The sequence below is a fragment of the Raphanus sativus genome, chromosome 8 (assembly GCF_000801105.2).
Source record: "Raphanus sativus cultivar WK10039 chromosome 8, ASM80110v3, whole genome shotgun sequence".
NCBI lineage: Eukaryota > Viridiplantae > Streptophyta > Magnoliopsida > Brassicales > Brassicaceae > Raphanus > Raphanus sativus.
Window position 1 is genome coordinate 2,930,200 of NC_079518.1, and position 19,629 is coordinate 2,949,828.

At 35.9% G+C, this 19,629-nt stretch overlaps 5 protein-coding genes across 5 annotated transcripts; 3 read left to right on the forward strand and 2 right to left on the reverse strand.

Annotated features, from left to right (window-relative positions):
- The first annotated feature begins 780 nt into the window (after positions 1 to 780).
- LOC130498471 (uncharacterized membrane protein At1g16860-like) lies at positions 781 to 2,420 on the forward strand. The gene is made up of 2 exons (XM_056991860.1): positions 781 to 1,098; positions 1,534 to 2,420. Exon 2 carries the CDS (start codon positions 1,580 to 1,582, stop codon positions 2,363 to 2,365), a length of 786 nt encoding a protein of 261 aa, XP_056847840.1. The 5' UTR covers positions 781 to 1,098; positions 1,534 to 1,579; the 3' UTR covers positions 2,366 to 2,420.
- A 498-nt stretch (positions 2,421 to 2,918) lies between these two features.
- LOC108835293 (uncharacterized membrane protein At1g16860) lies at positions 2,919 to 5,949 on the forward strand. The gene is made up of 5 exons (XM_056991858.1): positions 2,919 to 3,224; positions 3,662 to 4,592; positions 4,838 to 4,993; positions 5,090 to 5,301; positions 5,375 to 5,949. The coding sequence occupies exons 2-5, from the start codon at positions 3,708 to 3,710 to the stop codon at positions 5,565 to 5,567; spliced, it is 1,446 nt and encodes a 481-aa protein (XP_056847838.1). The 5' UTR covers positions 2,919 to 3,224; positions 3,662 to 3,707; the 3' UTR covers positions 5,568 to 5,949.
- Positions 5,950 to 6,816: 867 nt separating this feature from the next.
- On the forward strand, positions 6,817 to 8,933 carry LOC108835294 (ACT domain-containing protein ACR11). Its single transcript, XM_018608568.2, has 10 exons — positions 6,817 to 7,202; positions 7,280 to 7,325; positions 7,410 to 7,535; positions 7,618 to 7,712; positions 7,836 to 7,920; positions 8,017 to 8,076; positions 8,165 to 8,220; positions 8,306 to 8,411; positions 8,540 to 8,608; positions 8,692 to 8,933. Exons 1-10 carry the CDS (start codon positions 7,045 to 7,047, stop codon positions 8,752 to 8,754), a joined length of 864 nt encoding a protein of 287 aa, XP_018464070.2. The 5' UTR covers positions 6,817 to 7,044; the 3' UTR covers positions 8,755 to 8,933.
- A 52-nt stretch (positions 8,934 to 8,985) lies between these two features.
- LOC108835295 (ubiquitin-conjugating enzyme E2 36) lies at positions 8,986 to 10,913 on the reverse strand. Its single transcript, XM_018608569.2, has 8 exons — positions 10,716 to 10,913; positions 10,555 to 10,582; positions 10,338 to 10,424; positions 10,074 to 10,132; positions 9,691 to 9,732; positions 9,534 to 9,607; positions 9,318 to 9,415; positions 8,986 to 9,220 (listed from the first exon to the last, which is right to left on the reverse strand). Exons 1-8 carry the CDS (start codon positions 10,749 to 10,751, stop codon positions 9,183 to 9,185), a joined length of 462 nt encoding a protein of 153 aa, XP_018464071.1. The 5' UTR covers positions 10,752 to 10,913; the 3' UTR covers positions 8,986 to 9,182.
- A 621-nt stretch (positions 10,914 to 11,534) lies between these two features.
- LOC108819146 (dol-P-Man:Man(6)GlcNAc(2)-PP-Dol alpha-1,2-mannosyltransferase) lies at positions 11,535 to 16,107 on the reverse strand. The gene is made up of 10 exons (XM_056993090.1): positions 15,701 to 16,107; positions 15,178 to 15,265; positions 14,937 to 15,096; positions 14,642 to 14,859; positions 14,259 to 14,554; positions 14,065 to 14,176; positions 13,827 to 13,965; positions 13,539 to 13,735; positions 13,358 to 13,447; positions 11,535 to 11,900 (listed from the first exon to the last, which is right to left on the reverse strand). Exons 1-10 carry the CDS (start codon positions 15,982 to 15,984, stop codon positions 11,769 to 11,771), a joined length of 1,716 nt encoding a protein of 571 aa, XP_056849070.1. The 5' UTR covers positions 15,985 to 16,107; the 3' UTR covers positions 11,535 to 11,768.
- Between the last annotated feature and the right edge of the window lie 3,522 nt (positions 16,108 to 19,629).

Consider the following 19,629-nt stretch of genomic DNA (forward strand, 5'->3'; position numbering starts at 1 on the left):
TCTTAAATACTTTGCATATATAAATGCTGATTGAAATAGGTCATCTAAACTATTGGATCGGCAGAGCTTGATACGGGTAAATAGATTGACTAACCAGTCGATGTGACCAATCATTACTTTTTTCGAATTTTACTTTGCTTGAAAGAAAAGCTTCCAATAATTAACAAAATCGGCAAAACAAAATTAGCAAAATCATTAAGTCGTACGTACCAAAAGAAAACGAAACATTAACAAATCCGAATCACCAAACAAAATATTAGCATGTGCATATTAAACACACACGTAAAATGAATTGTTTTAAGAGATAACAACAAATATATGAAAAAAATACAAATTTCAAAAGAAAAAAAGAAATTGTATGAAAAATACTGCTGAACAAGCACAATATCATTTACAAAAAAGAAACTGTCAATACAATTTGGAAACTAATGCATTTATTTAATGAAAAGTGCACATTTTAGAAAATATATCTCACTTGTGGCCTCAAGAACGTTGCTGCAAAATTGGTAATATACTAGAAAAGAAAGACCAGCTAACTTTACCATGATTAGGTGGAAAGAAGAATACATAGACATGTTACGTATTTATATCAAATGGTTAAATCCTTGTAATAATGATAAAATACAGTTTTTACAGATGTCGACACCAAAAAAACATTATTTTTGAATTTCAAATATTACAATTCCCATTTTATTTTGTTTTCTCCTAGAAACAAAAAGAAAAAAGAAAAAAGAAAAAACAGAGTGTCCCTTCTTCTTCCTTAGCTCAGTTTGGTGGACAAATAAAAAAAAAAAAATCTTAGCCCTTTTAGAGAGAGAAAGAAAATAGAGAGAGAGAGAGAGAGAGAGAGAGAGAGAGAGAGAGAGAGAGAGAGGAGACTGAGACACCTCATCAGCTGTTAGTTACAGCTCAGAGATAGAGATAGAGAGATCGAGATCTCCAACACGACGGAGAAGAGAGCTCACCGGATCTCTCTCAGTATCGCTTCCGTTTCGTCTTCTTCTTCTTCTACTGTCACTCCCAGAATTAGCAACTAACTTTCTCGTCGTTGACTACATTTTCCCGGAAAAAAAAACTCACACACTCTCTCTCTCTCAGGTACGATGAATCTCATCAGTCCTCCTCGATTCGATTTCTCTCTCTTTTGAGTCATCGTCTTCTCTCCTGTATCCTGCTTAGGGCTATTTTAGGGTTTTTGTTGAGAAAAAATGGCGATCTAGGTGTTTCCTGATTTCGAAAATCTGAGAGACGACACACTTAGGGATCTGAGCCTAGAGTCAGTGGTCCAGTTTCTTCGTGTGATCATCTTTGTACCAATGCCTCTTCTGATTTCTCATTAACTCTCTCTTCTGGCGTCTTACCTTTTTCGCCAGAACCTTTTTTCCTTTTTTGTATTTTTCCATTGTTGTATTAGCCATTCTTTAGTAGCCTGTCACACTCTCTATTTTTCTCTTCCTTTATTATAATGTTTTCATTTTTTGTGTATATAAATGTGCTTGCTCTCACTTCTTTTATGTGTTGTTGTTTCTGTAGGGATTTGGAGGGTGTTGCTTGTTTTGTTGACTAACTTTAAAACGAAATGGGTTCGAGATACACATCTCACCAGCTCGGCAACGGGCTGTTTGTGTCTGGTCGTCCTGAGCAACCCAAAGAAAGGCCTCCGACGATGAGCTCAACAGCCATGCCTTACACGGGTGGGGATATCAAGAAATCAGGAGAGTTGGGGAAGATGTTTATTCCAACAGCACCAGATGGGAGTAGTACTAATAAGTCGAGGAAGTCTGGTCCCATACCCGGTGCTCCTTCCAGGTCTGGCTCATTCGCCGGGAATAATGGTCCTGGTGCCGCTCCTAACGCCGCTGGTCGTATGTCTGGGTCTTTAGGCGCTTCGGCTGGGTCTGTTTCCATGAAGAAAACAAATTCTGGACCTTTGTCCAAGCACGGAGAGCCTCTGAAGAGAACGTCCGGTCCGCAGTCTGGTGGCGTGACGCGGCAGCATTCTGGTCCTATTCCTGTTCTTCCGGCTACGGGTCTTATAACCTCTGGGCCTTTGAACTCGTCTGGCGCCCCCAGGAAGGTTTCTGGACCTCTTGACTCTTCTGGTTCGTTGAAGACGCAGCATATGCAAAAGTCGTCTGTTGTTGTCCACAACCAGGCGGTGACTACACTTGGTCCTCGAGATGACTTTTCCAGCCTGAAGAGCTTCCCCAAGTCTGTGTTGTGGCTGGTTGTTCTTATATTTATAATGGGGTTCCTTGCCGGGGGTTTCATTCTTGGTGCGGTTCACAATCCGATTAACAAAATCGGCAAAACAAAATTAGCAAAATCATTAAGTCGTACGTACCAAAAGAAAACGAAACATTAACAAATCCGAATCACCAAACAAAATATTAGCATGTGCATATTAAACACACACGTAAAATGAATTGTTTTAAGAGATAACAACAAATATATGAAAAAATACAAATTTCAAAAGAAAAAAAGAAATTGTATGAAAAATACTGCTGAACAAGCACAATATCATTTACAAAAAAGAAACTGTCAATACAATTTGGAAACTAATGCATTTATTTAATGAAAAGTGCACATTTTAGAAAATATATCTCACTTGTGGCCTCAAGAACGTTGCTGCAAAATTGGTAATATACTAGAAAAGAAAGACCAGCTAACTTTACCATGATTAGGTGGAAAGAAGAATACATAGACATGTTACGTATTTATATCAAATGGTTAAATCCTTGTAATAATGATAAAATACAGTTTTTACAGATGTCGACACCAAAAAAACATTATTTTTGAATTTCAAATATTACAATTCCCATTTTATTTTGTTTTCTCCTAGAAACAAAAAGAAAAAAGAAAAAAGAAAAAACAGAGTGTCCCTTCTTCTTCCTTAGCTCAGTTTGGTGGACAAATTAAAAAAAAAAAAATCTTAGCCCTTTTAGAGAGAGAAAGAAAATAGGAGAGAGAGAGAGAGAGAGAGAGAGAGAGAGAGAGAGGAGACTGAGACACCTCATCAGCTGTTAGTTACAGCTCAGAGATAGAGATAGAGAGATCGAGATCTCCAACACGACGGAGAAGAGAGCTCACCGGATCTCTCTCAGTATCGCTTCCGTTTCGTCTTCTTCTTCTTCTACTGTCACTCCCAGAATTAGCAACTAACTTTCTCGTCGTTGACTACATTTTCCCGGAAAAAAAAAACTCACACACTCTCTCTCTCTCAGGTACGATGAATCTCATCAGTCCTCCTCGATTCGATTTCTCTCTCTTTTGAGTCATCGTCTTCTCTCCTGTATCCTGCTTAGGGCTATTTTAGGGTTTTTGTTGAAAAAAATGGCGATCTAGGTGTTTCCTGATTTCGAAAATCTGAGAGACGACACTTAGGGATCTGAGCCTAGAGTCAGTGGTCCAGTTTCTTCCTGTGATCATCTTTGTACCAATGCCTCTTCTGATTTCTCATTAACTCTCTCTTCTGGCGTCTTACCTTTTTTGACAGAACCTTTTTTTCCTTTTTTTGTATTTTTCCATTGTTGTATTAGCCATTCTTTAGTAGCCTGTCACACTCTCTATTTTTCTCCCTTCCTTTATTATAATGTTTTCATTTTTTTGTGTATATAAATGTGCTTGCTCTCACTTCTTTTTTGTGTTGTTGTTTCTGTAGGGATTTGGAGGGTGTTGCTTGTTTTGTTGACTAACTTTAAAACGAAATGGGTTCGAGATACACATCTCACCAGCTCGGCAACGGGCTGTTTGTGTCTGGTCGTCCTGAGCAACCCAAAGAAAGGCCTCCGACGATGAGCTCAACAGCCATGCCTTACACGGGCGGGGATATCAAGAAATCAGGAGAGTTGGGGAAGATGTTTATTCCAACAGCAGCAGATGGGAGTAGTACTAATAAGTCGAGGAAGTCTGGTCCCATACCCGGTGCTCCTTCCAGGTCCGGCTCTTTCGCCGGGAATAATGGTCAGTCAGGTCCTGGCGGCGGCGGCGTTCCTAACGCCGCTGGTCGTATGTCTGGGTCTTTAGGCGCGTCTGCTGGCTCTGTTTCCATGAAGAAAACAAATTCAGGACCTTTGTCCAAGCACGGAGAGCCTCTGAAGAGAACGTCTGGTCCGCAGTCTGGTGGTGTGACGCGGCAGCATTCTGGTCCTATTCCTGTTCTTCCGACTACGGGTCTTATAACCTCTGGGCCTTTGAACTCGTCTGGCGCCCCCAGGAAGGTTTCTGGACCTCTTGACTCTTCTGGTTCGTTGAAGACGCAGCATATGCAAAAGTCGTCTGTTGTACACAACCAGGCGGTGACTACACTTGGTCCTCGAGATGACTTTTCCAGCCTGAAGAGCTTCCCCAAGTCTGTGTTGTGGCTGGTTGTTCTTATATTTATAATGGGGTTCCTTGCCGGGGGTTTCATTCTTGGTGCGGTTCACAATCCGATGCTCCTCATCGTTGTTGCAATCTTCTTTACGGTTGTTGCTGCGCTTTTTATTTGGAATGGTTGTTGGGGGAGACGTGGGGTCACTGATTTCATTGCTCGTTATCCTGATGCTGACCTTAGAACTGCCAAAAATGGTCAATTCGTGAAGGTCACTGGGGTAAGTTGGCGTTGTCTCTCACTTTGATTAATTTGTATGTTTTCCTTCTGCTGCTTGTTTGCTTACCAGAAATGGAAACTTGATTGATGTTCATACGGTTAAGTATATGTTCCATACATACTGAGAGCATTCTGTAGGCGCAAGACCGAGTACTAGTTAGTAGAAGAATGGGATTAGCTGTTGAATGCATCTTTAGTTATGGTTTGATATGGTTATGATCTTGATTCACATTTTTATAATTGAAGGTGGTTACTTGTGGTAATGTGCCGCTTGAGTCATCATTTAACAGAGTTCCCAGATGTGTGTACACATCCACATCTCTATACGAGTATCGTGGATGGGGTTCAAAGCCAGCCAATTCTTCACATCGTTTCTTCACATGGGGACTGAGATCATCAGAGGTTAGTGATTCCCCCAATGTTACTCATTTACGCAGAAGTAATGTTATTATACCAACCCCATCATTCCTTATAAAAGTTGTACCATAATGTTGGCAGAGACATGTGGTGGACTTTTACATATCAGATTTCCAATCTGGACTCAGAGCCTTAGTCAAAACCGGTAATGGTTCAAAGGTAACGCCTCTTGTAGATGATTCTGTTGTCATCGACTTTAAGCACGGAAGTGAGAAAGAGTCTCCAGATTTTGTTCGGTGGTTAAGGCAGAAGAATCTATCAAGCGATGATCGAATCATGCGACTCAAAGAAGGGTAACAAATAAACTTTTGTTTATTATTAATAGAAGCTTTGATCATGAATCTCTCGGTTGGGTTTCAATATTAGGTATATAAAAGAAGGAAGCACAGTGAGTGTGATAGGAGTGGTGCAGAGAAACGACAATGTGTTGATGATAGTGCCATCATCTGAGCCGATTACAGCTGGTTGGCAATGGAGTAGATGCACATTCCCAACAAGCCTTGAAGGAATCGTGTTGAGATGTGAAGACTCGTCGAACGTTGATGCAATACCGGTTTAAGTCCATCATCATCATCATCGACATCAGAGTTTGGGTTCATTAAATATTTTATGAATCTTGAAAAATGTGGTTCTTTCTGGTGCTTCCGTTTGGTGGGTGGTTGGTCATTAAAAACTTCTTTCAACTTCACTATTCTTTTTTAAATTCAATTTTTTTTTTTGGTTTTCCGAGTTATTACTGTTAGGGATGATGGTGATGAGATGGCGATGGTGGTAGTGGATATGGTTTCATATTCCTAAGATGAGCTAATTGTGTTGTTCTTCTTCTTTGTATAGCTCTTTTAAGTAAATTCGTTTTGGATAGAAACTTGTGTACTGAAGATGTTATATGTTATGTTCAAAATCTTTTATTTTGTGAAAAAAAACAAAATTCACTTTGGTAACTAAGTTGTTTTCATTTATTCATGTTATGTTTTATGCTAACAAGAGAGCAGCACAAGCTCTAACTTGTGAGTTGCAATCTATATCAGAAGTTCTGTTAATTCAACGACAAATTTGTTCTTTTCTAAATAAATTTTGCGGTTTTCCCATTTTGTATTTTCTATATAATCCAAATATCCAATGTTGCACAGTTTTTACGTTTTGTATTTACATTGTAAATTTGTGAGTCACTAAAAGGGAAAACACATAATAATTTGCTGAACATAGAAGAAGAGATCACTAAGTACAACAAAGAACACACATTTAATTTACACTCACTAGGCCACATGGGAGGATCAGCAAAGCAATGCGTCTGAAATTATCCCTAAGATCTAAGAAACTTTTCCTCACAAGCTAAGCACTTCTCTCTGATTACTGGGCCGTTAAGTTATTATGGAAAGTTAGACCCAACATATAAATGGATGACTTATCTATTTAAGTTTCCTTTAATCAATAATTCATTAATCCTAACTTTAATAATTGGAAGATTTTAATAATAGGAGAGAAGTTTAAAGAAAATCTTCAATATAAACGATCAGGTGTGACTTTTCATTTAAAACTATTGAACATTAATTATAAGAAATGCAATTATTGGTTGGCTTCATCATAATTCTCCAAATTAATATTAAAAAATTTAACAGTAACCAGCGAGTCTTTAAATACTCGCGTAAAGACAAGCTCACAGATTAATACCAATAAGCATGCCACATCCGATACACTGGGACTAATTTGTCGCATTTGAAATTAAAAATGAAAAAAAAAACAATAATTTAAAATATAAATTACTTTTTTTTGTTTGAAAGAGAAAATATAATTTACTAAAGTGTTGAAAAAGGAAAGCAGGATGGAGAGGTGGGTGGCGATCTATCCTAACGTTGAAGATAATAAGAAGGAAAACAACGGACATAGTTTTTTGTTTTGTCCCATCTTTCTTTATTATCCTCTCAATGGCGGATAACACGAGAGCTGTCCAAATCCAAAGGCTTGTGTTCACTGCCCCTCTCTAGCGTTTTCCTCATTCTTTCTTGTTCTTTTGCTTCGGATTCAAGTCAGATAATATGGTGGCTGCTGCTATGGCCTCTGCTTCTGGTTCTGCTCCTTGTTTCACTGATGCTCGCGTTATCAGACACGATGCTGGAGCTTTCTGTCTTGCTCCTAGGACAGTCACGTTCGGTGGATTCGTCGATAAATCTATTACCAATCTCAACAGACTAAGGTTTCTAAAAGCATAGATTGTTTGGAGCTAATCACTGATCCAACCAACTGATTCAATTCTTTTTTTTTGTGTGTCAGGTTATCTGGTTTGAAGACTAAAGCATCAAATGCTACTGCTGTTGAGGTAATGAACTGATCGGATTACATAAAAGATACTCTTGAGAATACAAAAAGTAGACTTTAACTTTTGTTTTTGTGTTTCTTGAAGAATGCAAATGCTGCTGATTCTGACAAAGTTCCAACACCAGTGGTCATAATCGACCAAGATTCTGACGCTGATGCCACCGTCGTTGAAGTTACATTCGGAGACCGTCTTGGAGCTCTACTTGACACTGTAATTAATGACTCATTCTTCCTTGCTGTGTTCACAATCACACCCTCTCCCTTCTTAATTTGATTAAAAGTCTTTTCTCCAGATGAATGCGCTCAAGAACTTGGGTTTGAATGTCGTCAAGGCTAATGTCTACCTAGACTCTTCCGGCAAGCACAACAAATTTGCCATTACTAAAGCGTATGTCTCTCTTTTTCTTCTTTAGATAATCTTAATAACTTTGAATAAAGTCAGGTAGAGTCGTAGAGAGAGAAAGTGAGAGTTGAGTTTAAGATTATTGAATCTTGTTGCAAACTGAAACAGGGATAGTGGAAGAAAAGTAGAAGACCCTGAACTGCTTGAGGCCATCCGTCTCACTGTCATCAACAACATGCTTGAGTTTCATCCTGTATAATAACCACCCACCACTTGTATCCTAATACAAAAAGCTCCTTTCCTGCATAGTTTCTTAAACTCCTCCGACACATTGATTTGTCGATTACAGGAATCAAGTTCTCAATTGGCAATGGGAGCAGCTTTTGGTGTTCTTCCACCAACTGAACTGGTAGAACCTCATGCACGAACTTGGAAGTTAGCCTCAGAGATCATTGTCTTCTTTGTTATGTATTTTGGGATTTGGGATGTGTTGACAGGTTGATGTGGACATTGCAACACACATAAGCATTGAAGATGATGGACCTGACCGCAGGTACAATGAAAACCTTATCTCAACTATCAAATACTTTTAGGTTTGATCATTGATTCATATCTGTTATCATTGTTGAGAATTGCAGTTTACTATACATAGAAACAGCAGATAGGCCTGGGCTGTTAGTTGAGCTGGTGAAAATCATTTCTGATATCAGCGTCGCTGTCGAATCTGGAGAATTTGACACCGAGGTACACACTTACTAATCCCTGAGTTATTATATATTAGACCAAACTTTCCTAAATTATATATAATCAATCACTCTCCTTCTGCTCATCTTTGCTCCTTGTTGTATGTGAAACAAAACAAAACAAAACAGGGTTTGTTGGCTAAGGTAAAGTTCCACGTAAGTTACAGAAACAAAGCTTTAATCAAGCCTCTCCAGCAGGTAAATATTTCAGATGTCACAAGTATATTCTTAATCTTAACATTGCCGTTAACATAAAATCACTTTTTTTTTTGTATTTGTAGGTTACTGCTAATAGTCTGAGGTATTTCTTGAGGCGTCCATCAACTGACGAGTCAAGTTTCTGATCTATTTACCAAAAAAAAAAAATGAAGTCACATTCCATATGACTGTTTTTTTACCACTTCTTTTTTTTTTTTTTTACATTTTGACAAAAATAAGCTGCTTCTTTTTAGTGGCCTTTATCTCATACATCTGTAGTAGCAACATTCTCTGTTTCAATCATTTATCAAATTTACTTTTCATTTACGACCTGTAAAATCTTATCTTTAACATGACAAAAGGATCAAGCCAAAGCATTATTTGAAGAACGTTAGTTTGCATGGATAAACGAGACTTCAATTCTTCTAGTTATACAAAGAAGATTCAGAGAGTACAAATCTTTTTCCCAGTTTTTTTTTAAGAAAAAGGATTCAGATAAAATAACCTTAAAGAGTTTCACCATATATAATGTTATTTAAATGACAACGATCGTTCTCCTTTTGCGACTCCATCATCAAGCGCCACTTGCATATAGACGAGTCCACTCCTTAGCTGCAACATTGATATGAAATTTACCAAATTAGAGAGAGAGGAACAAAGATTAAAAAAAAACATTTTGTGTGTGTGTTTTAGATCGTTAGTTAATCACCTGTCTCCACGGCTTCTGCTTCATTACTCTTCCAATGCTTAGCTATGTTCTCAGAGAGTGGATCGTCTGGGTTTGGTGCACTTAGAAGAGCTTGAATACTTTTTTGGGGGCATTGGAGAATCAGAACAGAAAGTGCCAATAGTTAATACTAGTTTCTACATTGTTCTTGGTTTAGTAGGGAGAGAGAAAGAGAGTTTATGGAAGAATTAATTATACCTCAAGAGCACAGTTCTTATTTGAAGCGCAGGACTCCACTTGTCTTTCAGTATGTCAAGGCAGATCCTTCCGAGCTATATACATAAATAAAAGGATTCAAAAGGATATTCATGTTGATGGTAAGAGAGAGAGAAAAAGAAAAGATTTTACAACGAACCTTGTCAATGTTAGGATGGTATATCTTGGTGAGAAACCTAACCTGTGTTACAAATGATATCATCAATAAGATCCCCCGAAACTCGATATCAATCAATATAGAAACTTGGGTACCTTGTCTAATCTTACAAGTTAAAATGAATTTGAAGCAGTCATAACAACACAACAGTGTAAACCAATCTCATAAATACCCACTCGGTATGAAAACAAAAAAAAAAGACAATCACAATGTGTAATGACAATCTACCTGAATAACCACTTACAATGCGTTCATTTCATATAGTTGGGTTATTACAGTTACCACACAGAATGTAGTGAATGGAGCCAGGACATCAGAACCATGAAATGAAAAAAAAGAGAGTAAAACTGACAAAAGTAACTTACTTTAGGAGCTGCCATAGGGTATTCTTCAGGCAAAAAGAGCTCCAACTTGAAAACTCCTCCTAGAAAACGAGAATGAAATAAAAAAAAAATGACTGGTAAACAAATAACTAATAAAACAATGCAACTGATGAAATTGAAGGCTCACATAAGACTTTGTTAATCCAAACCATAACCACCACAATCCAAAAATCATCTTAAATCTAAACGAACATATTTGGTGTAAGGCATCCTCTAGAGTGTTGAAACAAAGGTTTATATACTAACCTTCATAAGGAGACTGGGTAGGACCAAGGATCATGACATTGAAATAACGCATATTTTCCTCTGACGGAGACGCACTTATCCCCGGAGCTGCCAAAAGACACACAACAACCCCCTTTTATATTTACTCAAATAAAAAAAAAGAAGAGAAATTTCGAAATCGAAATCAACAATTCGAGCTATCGAAAAAAGGATGAGAGAATGAAACGAAGAGGTTTACCAGGTTCACTAAGTAGACGTTGAGTTTCCTACCAGATCGGATTCACACACAATAAAAAAAAAAAGAGAAAGTCATAAGTTGTTGCTTGTTTCGGATTTCAGATTTAAAAGGAGGAGGAGCTGAGAGAAAATTTAGATCGGAGGAGAAGGGAAGGAACGCACCTTGATGATTCTTCGCGGAAGATTGCTATTCGCCATTACTAACGGATTCGATCGATCTCCTGAGAAGAATTTAGGGTTTTTGAGAGAGAAAGAAAGAAGGAAGGTAAAGGTCGAGACGCACGGTGGTTGGTTATCGAGTACGCTTCCTCGTCGTCTCGTCTCCTTTTTATTCTTTTTCCCCTTTTTTATTTTTCGGAAAATGTAAATAATATATATTTTTTTCTTTTTTTCTATTAACTGTTTTTTCATTTAATAATAATTCATTTAAGATCATAATTTCTTTTTTAAAATATAACTAATTATGATATTACAATTTTGAAAAATATTATATAAACGATTTTATAGTTGATAATTCTATTACTATATACTGAGTCACTCCGAACTGTCTTATAAAACTCATATTCGATGATATCCTATACTGAAGACTTTTGGTAATTTTTTTCTCCATAATTTTTAGATTCTGTGTTTTCTAAAATTTGAATCTTTGTGCTGTAAAATCATTAATGAATGATGAATGTTTAACTGCCCTAACCACTGCACCAAAAAAGGCCTTCACCATAAAATTTTCTTCAACTTTCCTTTTTTTTTTTTGGTTTTATAAAGTCAACTTCTATATTCAAATTTTTGTCTTACATATAAATAGTTAAAATCTGTTAATGAATTTGATATTTTCTTTAGAAAACCAATTTGTTTTGTGTTAAATTATTTATTTCCAAGTGTCCTTTTTATTTTCTTTGCCTTTTGCGTTGGTTAAACGCCAACTTGTTCTCATTTCATTCTCTCTTTCTTTCTCAATAAGTCCAAACTGGAATCGCAAAATGAAAACAAGGATAAGAAAGATAAAGACATTGCAGCATTAGTGTCAACATCAACAACATGACCTTCCTTTTTGCGTTCTGGAGATTTACTACAAAGCCATATCTTGCCCACTACTAGCTGTGACCGTGAATGAAAGTTAAAAGACCATTACTCATCAGTTATTTAGTTACTACATTCACCTCAAAACTTGGCTAAAGAAGAGTTAAAAGCTACCGGTCTACAGATTTTTTTATATCATTTTGGCACTCTTCTAAGTATTACGTACTTGCCGAACACATTCATCTCCTGCCACTTGTAAGGGATGAAGAACGATCTATACTTCGCTGGCGATAGCTCTCTGTCCAGATAAGGTAACACCGCTATAGCCTACCAAAAAAAAAAAAATTGTAGTAGAGAGCAAGTTAAATTTAAGAATATACTAGATTTTGACCCGCGCTTCGAAAGTGCGGGTATTATTTTTCACTTTTATAAAATATATAATTTTTTGTTATTATTGAATGTATTTATCTTAGTAAAATATTTTTTATAATAAATTTCACACATAAAGTGTCTCTGGTAAACTATGCATTTCTCTGGCTTTGTTTTATTCCATTTCAAATCAACATATTTATTTAGTTTATTGCTAAAATAAATGATTATAGACTTTGATCTAGGTGCGCTGATGCATATTTTGAAAAATATGATGATATTTGTTTTTTATGTAATTATTAGGATTTGGCAAAGAACATAACCGATACCGATCCAAAAATATAGTATCAAACCCGAACATAAATTGATTAAATATTCAAATTATTCAAAATTTTGTTATTTAAAGAACCGAATCTAATCTGAACCGAAGGATTCATGTACCTGAATTTATCTAAATAGATTTATATACTTATAGATATATATATATATATATATATATATATATATTAATTATTTTTAGATTTAACGTATATAAAACATCAAAAATGATACTTTTAAATTGGTTTAAAATACTTAAAATATATATAGATAGTCAAAAATAAATATCTGAAATTGTTAAAGTATATTCAAATCACCAAAAATACTTAAAATAATTATTGATTATGTATTCATAATTTTAAATCAAGCCAATTGTTATGTTAAGCTTAGGTATTCTAAGATATGTTATTTAAACTTATAGGTATTATATTATTTTATTTAAAGATTTTGAGAAATTTAAAATATATAGTGATTTAAAACTTTAAAAATAATTTAAATGGGTTATCCAAATCCGAACCAAACCCGCAAAAATCCGAATCAAACTCAAACAAAAATTTAGAAACATCTTAATAGGGCTGAAATTTTTGACCTCGAAAAACGATCATAATCAAACCCGTATGGGTATCCGAAAACCCATCCTTAGTCATTATTATATATCGTATATTTTCATCATATAATTAATTGTATTTTATATGTACCATCATGTAAGTAATCATATAATTAATAATATTTTATACGTACCATTATATAAATAATTACATATATTATATTTTAAAACTTAATATGAAATATAAGAACTATAATTTGAGTTGGTATTTCAAACCGGGTTTTGTATTATATTTTTCTTATATATATTGACAACACTTTTTAATAATGGACTTAAGAACTTAAGAACCCATTACTTTTTTTTTGCTTAATACTACTATCTTTGTTTCCAAACAAAATTAATTTTTTTTTAAAAAGACTACAATCCATGTTTCCAAACACTTTAATTCTTTCTAATACTCCTATCCTTGTATCCAAACATCTCCATTTTGTACTACAACTTTAATAATATAGATATATTGTTACATTGAAGATGGTTCGATTCTTATTACCTCCCATGTCGATAAGTCGCTGCCTCTATATCCATAAGGTCTGCTAAGCTGCAGCTCAATCAGGAATGTGCAACTTTCTATATTCCTCAACTGAAAAATAATATGGAGAAAATCAAGCAATGCTCAGCGTTTTATGAAAGTATTTTTAATGAGATGGAAAGGGTGTGAGTTTTTTTTTTACAAATTGGTCATCAGATGCTTGGTTCTTGTTGTTGAAGTATGGAGGTGATGCTGCAGTGCCTCCAAGTGTGCTATTAAACGGGAACGGAAGAAGACCTCGGAACCCATCATCGATCCACCGAACTTCGCTTATGTAGTCAGGCACGAAAAACGACGATGGGTATCGATGCCATTCGCTTCCCACACACAGAACAGAACCTGACAAGACTTTGTTACTATTCCAGAAGTAGAAGAGATGTGATCTTCACTTGTGTTGGCATTTGTAACGATTGAAGAGTTCGGTTTATACCTGGTCCAGCATCATCATGGTGCTCCAGCAGCTTGTAGACCTCTAAGGGAGCGGAATAGCCATTAATCAGAGAGAATGTGCGAGCATGTGAAGCACATAAGACAAGACCAAGGATCACAGGTCGGCTGTATTTTGTTATCTGCATATTATAAACAAAATGAGAATCATCGCAATCTTCCAATTTGTGGAAAAAGAATAATTTCTGGAGACTGTGATATATTTTAAGTTAGAACTTTACCGTCACCAGAAGACTTTCCCTTGTGCTATACTTTTCCCGGAACAGCTCAGGGATGTTTTCAATAACAATAGAGGCAGAAACACATATAAGAGGGTATATTGGATAAAGGAACCTGTCAGACAATCATATTATCAGCTTCCTATAGAAGACTACCTTATAAGTGGATTACAAGATGAAAAGATATAGAAGATGACCTTTCTTCTTTGTGTGGCTGAAGCGACATGAACGCCAGCCAAATGTACATTGGCGAAACAACAACAAGCAAGCAACGGTCATACTTTCTTCTGATGACAGGAAACAGTGCGATGAACAGAATCGCCAAAACAAAACCCAAGTTGAAGTTGTTAAAACCGTTTTTTATATAAAACAGCGGTCCTTCAGTCCCGTAGAGATGGCTTTCTCCACCCCCTAAGACATTGTATATCAAGAGATTCAAAACCGAGGATGTCCATCTCTTGTAGTAGTAGTGATCCACAAGTACTGAGAGTCCCTGGGGAAAAGAGGCAAACCTAGTTAAGATAGAAAACTACAGATGCGAATGAAACTCAGCAAACCTAGGATTGGTGTTTTGACTTACAAGGAGAAAAATAGAGGTGACAGCGCCAGAGATAAATGCTTGCTTGAATCTCTTAACCAGAGCGTAAATAACGATAGGTAAGAAGGCCAGGATGGAAAATGGCCAGCCAAGAATCACACCGAGAACCGAAACCGCAACAGCCATGGCATACTTGTCGAAAAGCAATAAACCAGATGAGAGACTCATCGCATACATAGAGAACGAACTCGGGAGGAAACCTGGCCGATTTCAAGGAAACATGTATTAAATATTTTGCAAGTATCACAAAGGTAACACAAAACAGAAGAACACTCACTGGTGCTAGCAAAGAAGCAGCCACTGGTTAAGCAGAGCATTGCAACCGCGTACGTAGCAATACGTTTCCCATACTTTCGTGAGAGTGCAACAACCAAGACAGTGTCTGAAACTGCAGAAACCAGTCCCAGGAAGAGTCTCACCGCATAGAAAACTCTGACCTATTCCACCACACGAAGCAGATAAGAGATACGCAAGTTGCATATTACCAATACATCAAGAAATCAGCAAATTCAACTTACCTTATCATCACCAAACCACCAAGAAGCTGGCCGCCCAGATAATTCATGGAAAAGAATGTACAAGTAGGAGCGTAGAGCAAAGTTCGAACTGCAACACAAACAAAACAAAAAAAGAAACTAATCTTATGAAATATGAGTTCACATACAACTCAAGTTACTGATTCATCTTTATACATGACATAGGAGGCACACTGGTTCACATCAACCAAGCAGAGTCAAACCTAAAGTACTAACAAGTAAGTTATCCAAAGTCTAGCATCAGATACTAACAAACAAGTAAAGGAGAACAAAGCCACAAAGTGTTGTCCTTTTTAAAAAACATTATCGAACAAAGCTCAATAAATAAACAACGACTGCCTCGAAATCAAAGCTCACAACTTTCACATTTTCTGATTTCAATTTCAAACATAAAGGTTGAGACTTTTTCAGACAGCTTCCACTCAAACACCATCTACACACATCTAGACTCGTTTTGAGCTAACATGGTGTCTGTTACACTAAATTTTAGGCAAAAATGAAAAACCTGTATTCCCAGGTTTGAAAGCCAGACTTGTAGAGAAGATAGTGGAGAGGCTCCCAGTAGTTAAACACTTCGTCGCAGTCGTGAATGATGTTCGAAGTCGCGCTCATGTAACGAAGGTAGCATAGGGCGATAAACGGCAAGAACCACCCGAGACCGCGATCCTCCTCATCCCCGCCGTCGGATCGGCGCGGCTTGTCAGTCTTCGAGTATGGCCTGGTCGAAGACGAAGAAGAAGAAGAAGCAGAGAGAAGTGGGCGTCTCTGGCGAGTCGTCGTCAGATCCATCGAGCTTTGAGGATTTCACTCAGCACACCAGTGCGGAAAATGGTCGTGATTGCAGAACCTCTCTTCTCTGCGCATAGCAATCGAAAGTCTCTCCCGGATACAGAGGGTTATGATGGGGAAGCTCAAGTTGTATTTTTGATTTATACTTATTGGCCCATCGTAATATTTTTCCCACGCTAATAAAAACTATTTTTGTAACGAATGTATTATATTAAAATAGAAATCACAACCTTAGTTAATGTTTGTTTTTTTTTTAAATGGACTTTTAACTAGAATTCACTTATCATTCATTAATTACTAAAAATATGGTTCAATAATATAACATTCCTAATAAATTATTCATAAAAATCAGGATTGGTTAACAAACACATATTTGAATATTTAATAAATGATTCATACTGGTGTAATTTAGTCTATGTTTGCAAATCAAACAATCTGTGAAGATAAATATATGATGGAGAACATGTCGATATATGTATTTAATGATATGTGTTTTATTTTATTTAATTTACTTGTTATTAATGATTGAAAATGTAATGTGACAATTCTAATAGATAGTCCATTATTTAAAAAATCACACATGAATGAGAAGTCATGATTTTTTTTAATATATAAAGATGCCTCCACTGCCGAGGAAAAAGTGAATACCGAAGCTCACTAAAAAAACTGGAACAATGAAACCCTAGGTAAAACAATGAAGAAGAAAGTTATGGGAACCAGTTTGTGGAGGTGGGAGCTGTCCGTGTTGATGGTAACGGGATCTAGAATCGCTTGTAAAAGCCTTCTTCGATTGATCCTCTGCGTTCTACATATGTGTTTATGGTCGTATCATCGACTTCTCTATGTTTTGTATCACGTCAGATACATTGCGAGATGGTATTTGATATCTTGGTTAGTTGTTGCTGCTTGGGAGATTACATTTGGAAAGGTTCAGATAGTGTTGGATAGTCAAGCGATGATGTAGATTGAGAAAGCTCTCAGTGCCATAGCCATAGTCCTCTCCATTTGGCTTGTGAAGTCTCTAATGGTCATGCCATTAGCTGCTTGGTTTCACCTCAGCAAATATGACGAGAAGATCAAGGATGCTCTCTACTACGAGTGTATCCTCGAAGTTCTATCTGCTCCTCCAACGATAGAAATCAGCCCTTACCTGCCACAAAACGCAACACTCAGTTTGATGATCTGCATCCAGTTCATCTATCAGCATGGCAGAGGAAGAGATTGATGACTGGAAAGCAAACAGGTGTTACTGCGACAATTAAGTGTGATTCAGATGCGAGAAACAAAGCAGAGAAGATATTTTAGCAGGTGGCGAGTGACTCACAGTAAGTTTCACATGCATTATGTGTATTTTTTATATACGTTGTGGAAATTACAAACAAGTTCTTTCTTGTTTTGTCAGATTTATAGGCTTGGAAGATCTCAAGCGGTTCCTTTCCATTGATGATGCTTTGAAGAAGATCTTCCGGAGGACATACGAGGACAACGAGAGCATCAAAGTCAGTTTATCATTCCTGCAGGAATGGATGGTACATATTCCCATTGTTTAGCTTCTTTCAAGACTTACAAATATTGATTATTTTTGTTTGTGGATATAAATTATGGATGTTCTACTTTTCAGGTTCACTCTTTTAAAAAAGATAGATCCATTCGCTTGTCACTGAAAAACACAGGTGCAGTATCCAGAATAATTGGCAGGATTTTCAGCCTCGTGATTGCGTTTTTGCTTGTTGGATTTCGATCCCACTACTTGGATGGGGCGGGGCAATATCTACGGGGTGATTCTCACTAGTGCCTTTGCCACCACATTTTTTTGGGGACTAGTATGGAAAGAACACTTTTTCTCCATGCAGTTGTTGTTAATTAGACAACCTTTTGATGTAGGAGATGAGGTTGAGATTCAAGACATCAAGGTACATAAACATGTTTTATATTATACTTAACCATTAATTGGTGAAATATGAAATCGTTTTAAAGTGTGTGACATTGTGATGTAGCTGCGTGTGGAGGAGCTGAAGTTGATGCATACAGTGTTCATAGGAATGGACAGGGTGAGGATACAACTTAGTAATTTTGGACTATGCGCAAGTTAATAAAGAACTAAAATTACTAAAGATATACTAAAAAGGTCTAAAGTTTTACTTAAAATTTACTAAATTTTTCCTACAAATTTGCTAAATTTTTCCTACAAATTTACTAAATTTTTCTTGAAAATTTAAATTTCCTTTTGTAAATTATGTATTAGAAAAAGAATATATATAAATAAGATAGCTAAAACAAAGATATATACATGTAAGTTCTATTCTAGAACCTCTTAAATCAATTTTTGATATTTAAATATTTTATATACTATATATTAATCATGATATCTGTATTATTAAAGTATAATTGTAAAAATAATTTATCCTTAGTTTTTTAAGTTATTTACAATCATATGTCACTGAAGTAATAAATATATTTACCTTTTAGTATTTTTGTCTTTTACAATTTAATTAATGTATTTTTATAAAATGAAGTACAACCAATTATGTACTATTTAGTTAAGAAATACTTCTTATAATCTTGCTAAACAATAAATTATATTTATTCAATACTGAAAATGTAACAATTTTTTATTACGAGTTGATTATTTTTTATTTTTGTATATTAACTATGTCAAAAAACATAAAAGGGTTATAAAGATACATAATATAAAACACAAAGTTGTAAATAATATATTGAATTATTTGATCATATAAATCAAATACAGTTATAGATAACAATTTTATTTTACATTAAATTTTTGATCCATAATAAATATAAATGCAAGGGCACACATGAGATTTATCGCCGTCGTCTTCTTGAGTGTCTGAGATTTGACGGATGGTGTAGTTTGCTGACCAGTCGGCGAGAAGGTAAGCGAGCCATATGAGGAAGACGAAGAGCTTAGCTGACGTGCGTTTCTGCTTGGTGAGAAAACGACGAGAATGGCTTGGAGGGAGAGACTCAAGATGATGAGAACGCGAATGTTCCATTCTTCCCAGAGATTCTTCACATCCTTCGGAATCGTCTCTACTATATCCTCCTGTTCATTGATTCCAAAAGTCTTGCCTCCCTAAACTTATTTTTCGCTAAATACTATATTGCCCCTGACGTACCAATTAGTCTTTTTAAAAATATTTTTTTACTTTAAAATTAACACACTAAATCACATCAACGGTTAGAAACTTAAATGAGTTTTTAAAATTATAAATATTTTAATTAAATTCGTTGAATAATTTAATTTCAGTTTTCTTTCTAAATTTAATAATAGGCACATTTGTCTCATTAGTTTAAAAAAATTTGTTTCACTCATTAATTAAAGATTTTCTGATTGGTGCTGCTATTTATTATACAGTTCCATCCATATCTCCATGTGATGTGGTAATTAATGACACTGCTTTTGACTACAGAAAAAGAAAGAGACATTAATAAGGAAATACTACTAACCTTGGCGCCTAATCTCGTTAACTAAACTATTCATTGACTTAAATGGCCCTTGTTTCTTGTTTCTTTTCCACCATTAATCATCCCTAACATATAATAGACTTAATAAACTAAGATTCTCGCAATCTTGATTTGGTACGACTTTGTTGTTGACTTTACCACCATGAATAAGATAAAAGC

What these genes read in the sequence shown, in the direction of transcription:
- LOC130498471 (XM_056991860.1), top strand. Translation starts at nt 1,580, where the DNA reads ATGGGTTCGAGATACACATCTCACCAGCTCGGCAACGGGCTGTTTGTG.
- LOC108835293 (XM_056991858.1), top strand. Translation starts at nt 3,708, where the DNA reads ATGGGTTCGAGATACACATCTCACCAGCTCGGCAACGGGCTGTTTGTG. An exon ending in AATTCGTGAAGGTCACTGGG is followed by an intron (nt 4,593 to 4,837) that starts GTAAGTTGGCGT and finishes TTATAATTGAAG; the next exon opens with GTGGTTACTTGTGGTAATGT. An exon ending in GGGGACTGAGATCATCAGAG is followed by an intron (nt 4,994 to 5,089) that starts GTTAGTGATTCC and finishes TAATGTTGGCAG; the next exon opens with AGACATGTGGTGGACTTTTA.
- LOC108835294 (XM_018608568.2), top strand. Translation starts at nt 7,045, where the DNA reads ATGGTGGCTGCTGCTATGGCCTCTGCTTCTGGTTCTGCTCCTTGTTTC. An exon ending in ACCAATCTCAACAGACTAAG is followed by an intron (nt 7,203 to 7,279) that starts GTTTCTAAAAGC and finishes TTTGTGTGTCAG; the next exon opens with GTTATCTGGTTTGAAGACTA. An exon ending in CTGGAGAATTTGACACCGAG is followed by an intron (nt 8,412 to 8,539) that starts GTACACACTTAC and finishes AAAACAAAACAG; the next exon opens with GGTTTGTTGGCTAAGGTAAA.
- LOC108835295 (XM_018608569.2), bottom strand. Translation starts at nt 10,751, where the DNA reads ATGGCGAATAGCAATCTTCCGCGAAGAATCATCAAG. An exon ending in ACGTCTACTTAGTGAACCTG is followed by an intron (nt 10,425 to 10,554) that starts GTAAACCTCTTC and finishes GTCTTTTGGCAG; the next exon opens with CTCCGGGGATAAGTGCGTCT. An exon ending in ACCCTATGGCAGCTCCTAAA is followed by an intron (nt 9,733 to 10,073) that starts GTAAGTTACTTT and finishes TTTGTAACACAG; the next exon opens with GTTAGGTTTCTCACCAAGAT.
- LOC108819146 (XM_056993090.1), bottom strand. Translation starts at nt 15,984, where the DNA reads ATGGATCTGACGACGACTCGCCAGAGACGCCCACTTCTCTCTGCTTCT. An exon ending in GGTGGTTTGGTGATGATAAG is followed by an intron (nt 15,097 to 15,177) that starts GTAAGTTGAATT and finishes GTGGTGGAATAG; the next exon opens with GTCAGAGTTTTCTATGCGGT. An exon ending in CAGCCACACAAAGAAGAAAG is followed by an intron (nt 14,177 to 14,258) that starts GTCATCTTCTAT and finishes ATTGTCTGACAG; the next exon opens with GTTCCTTTATCCAATATACC.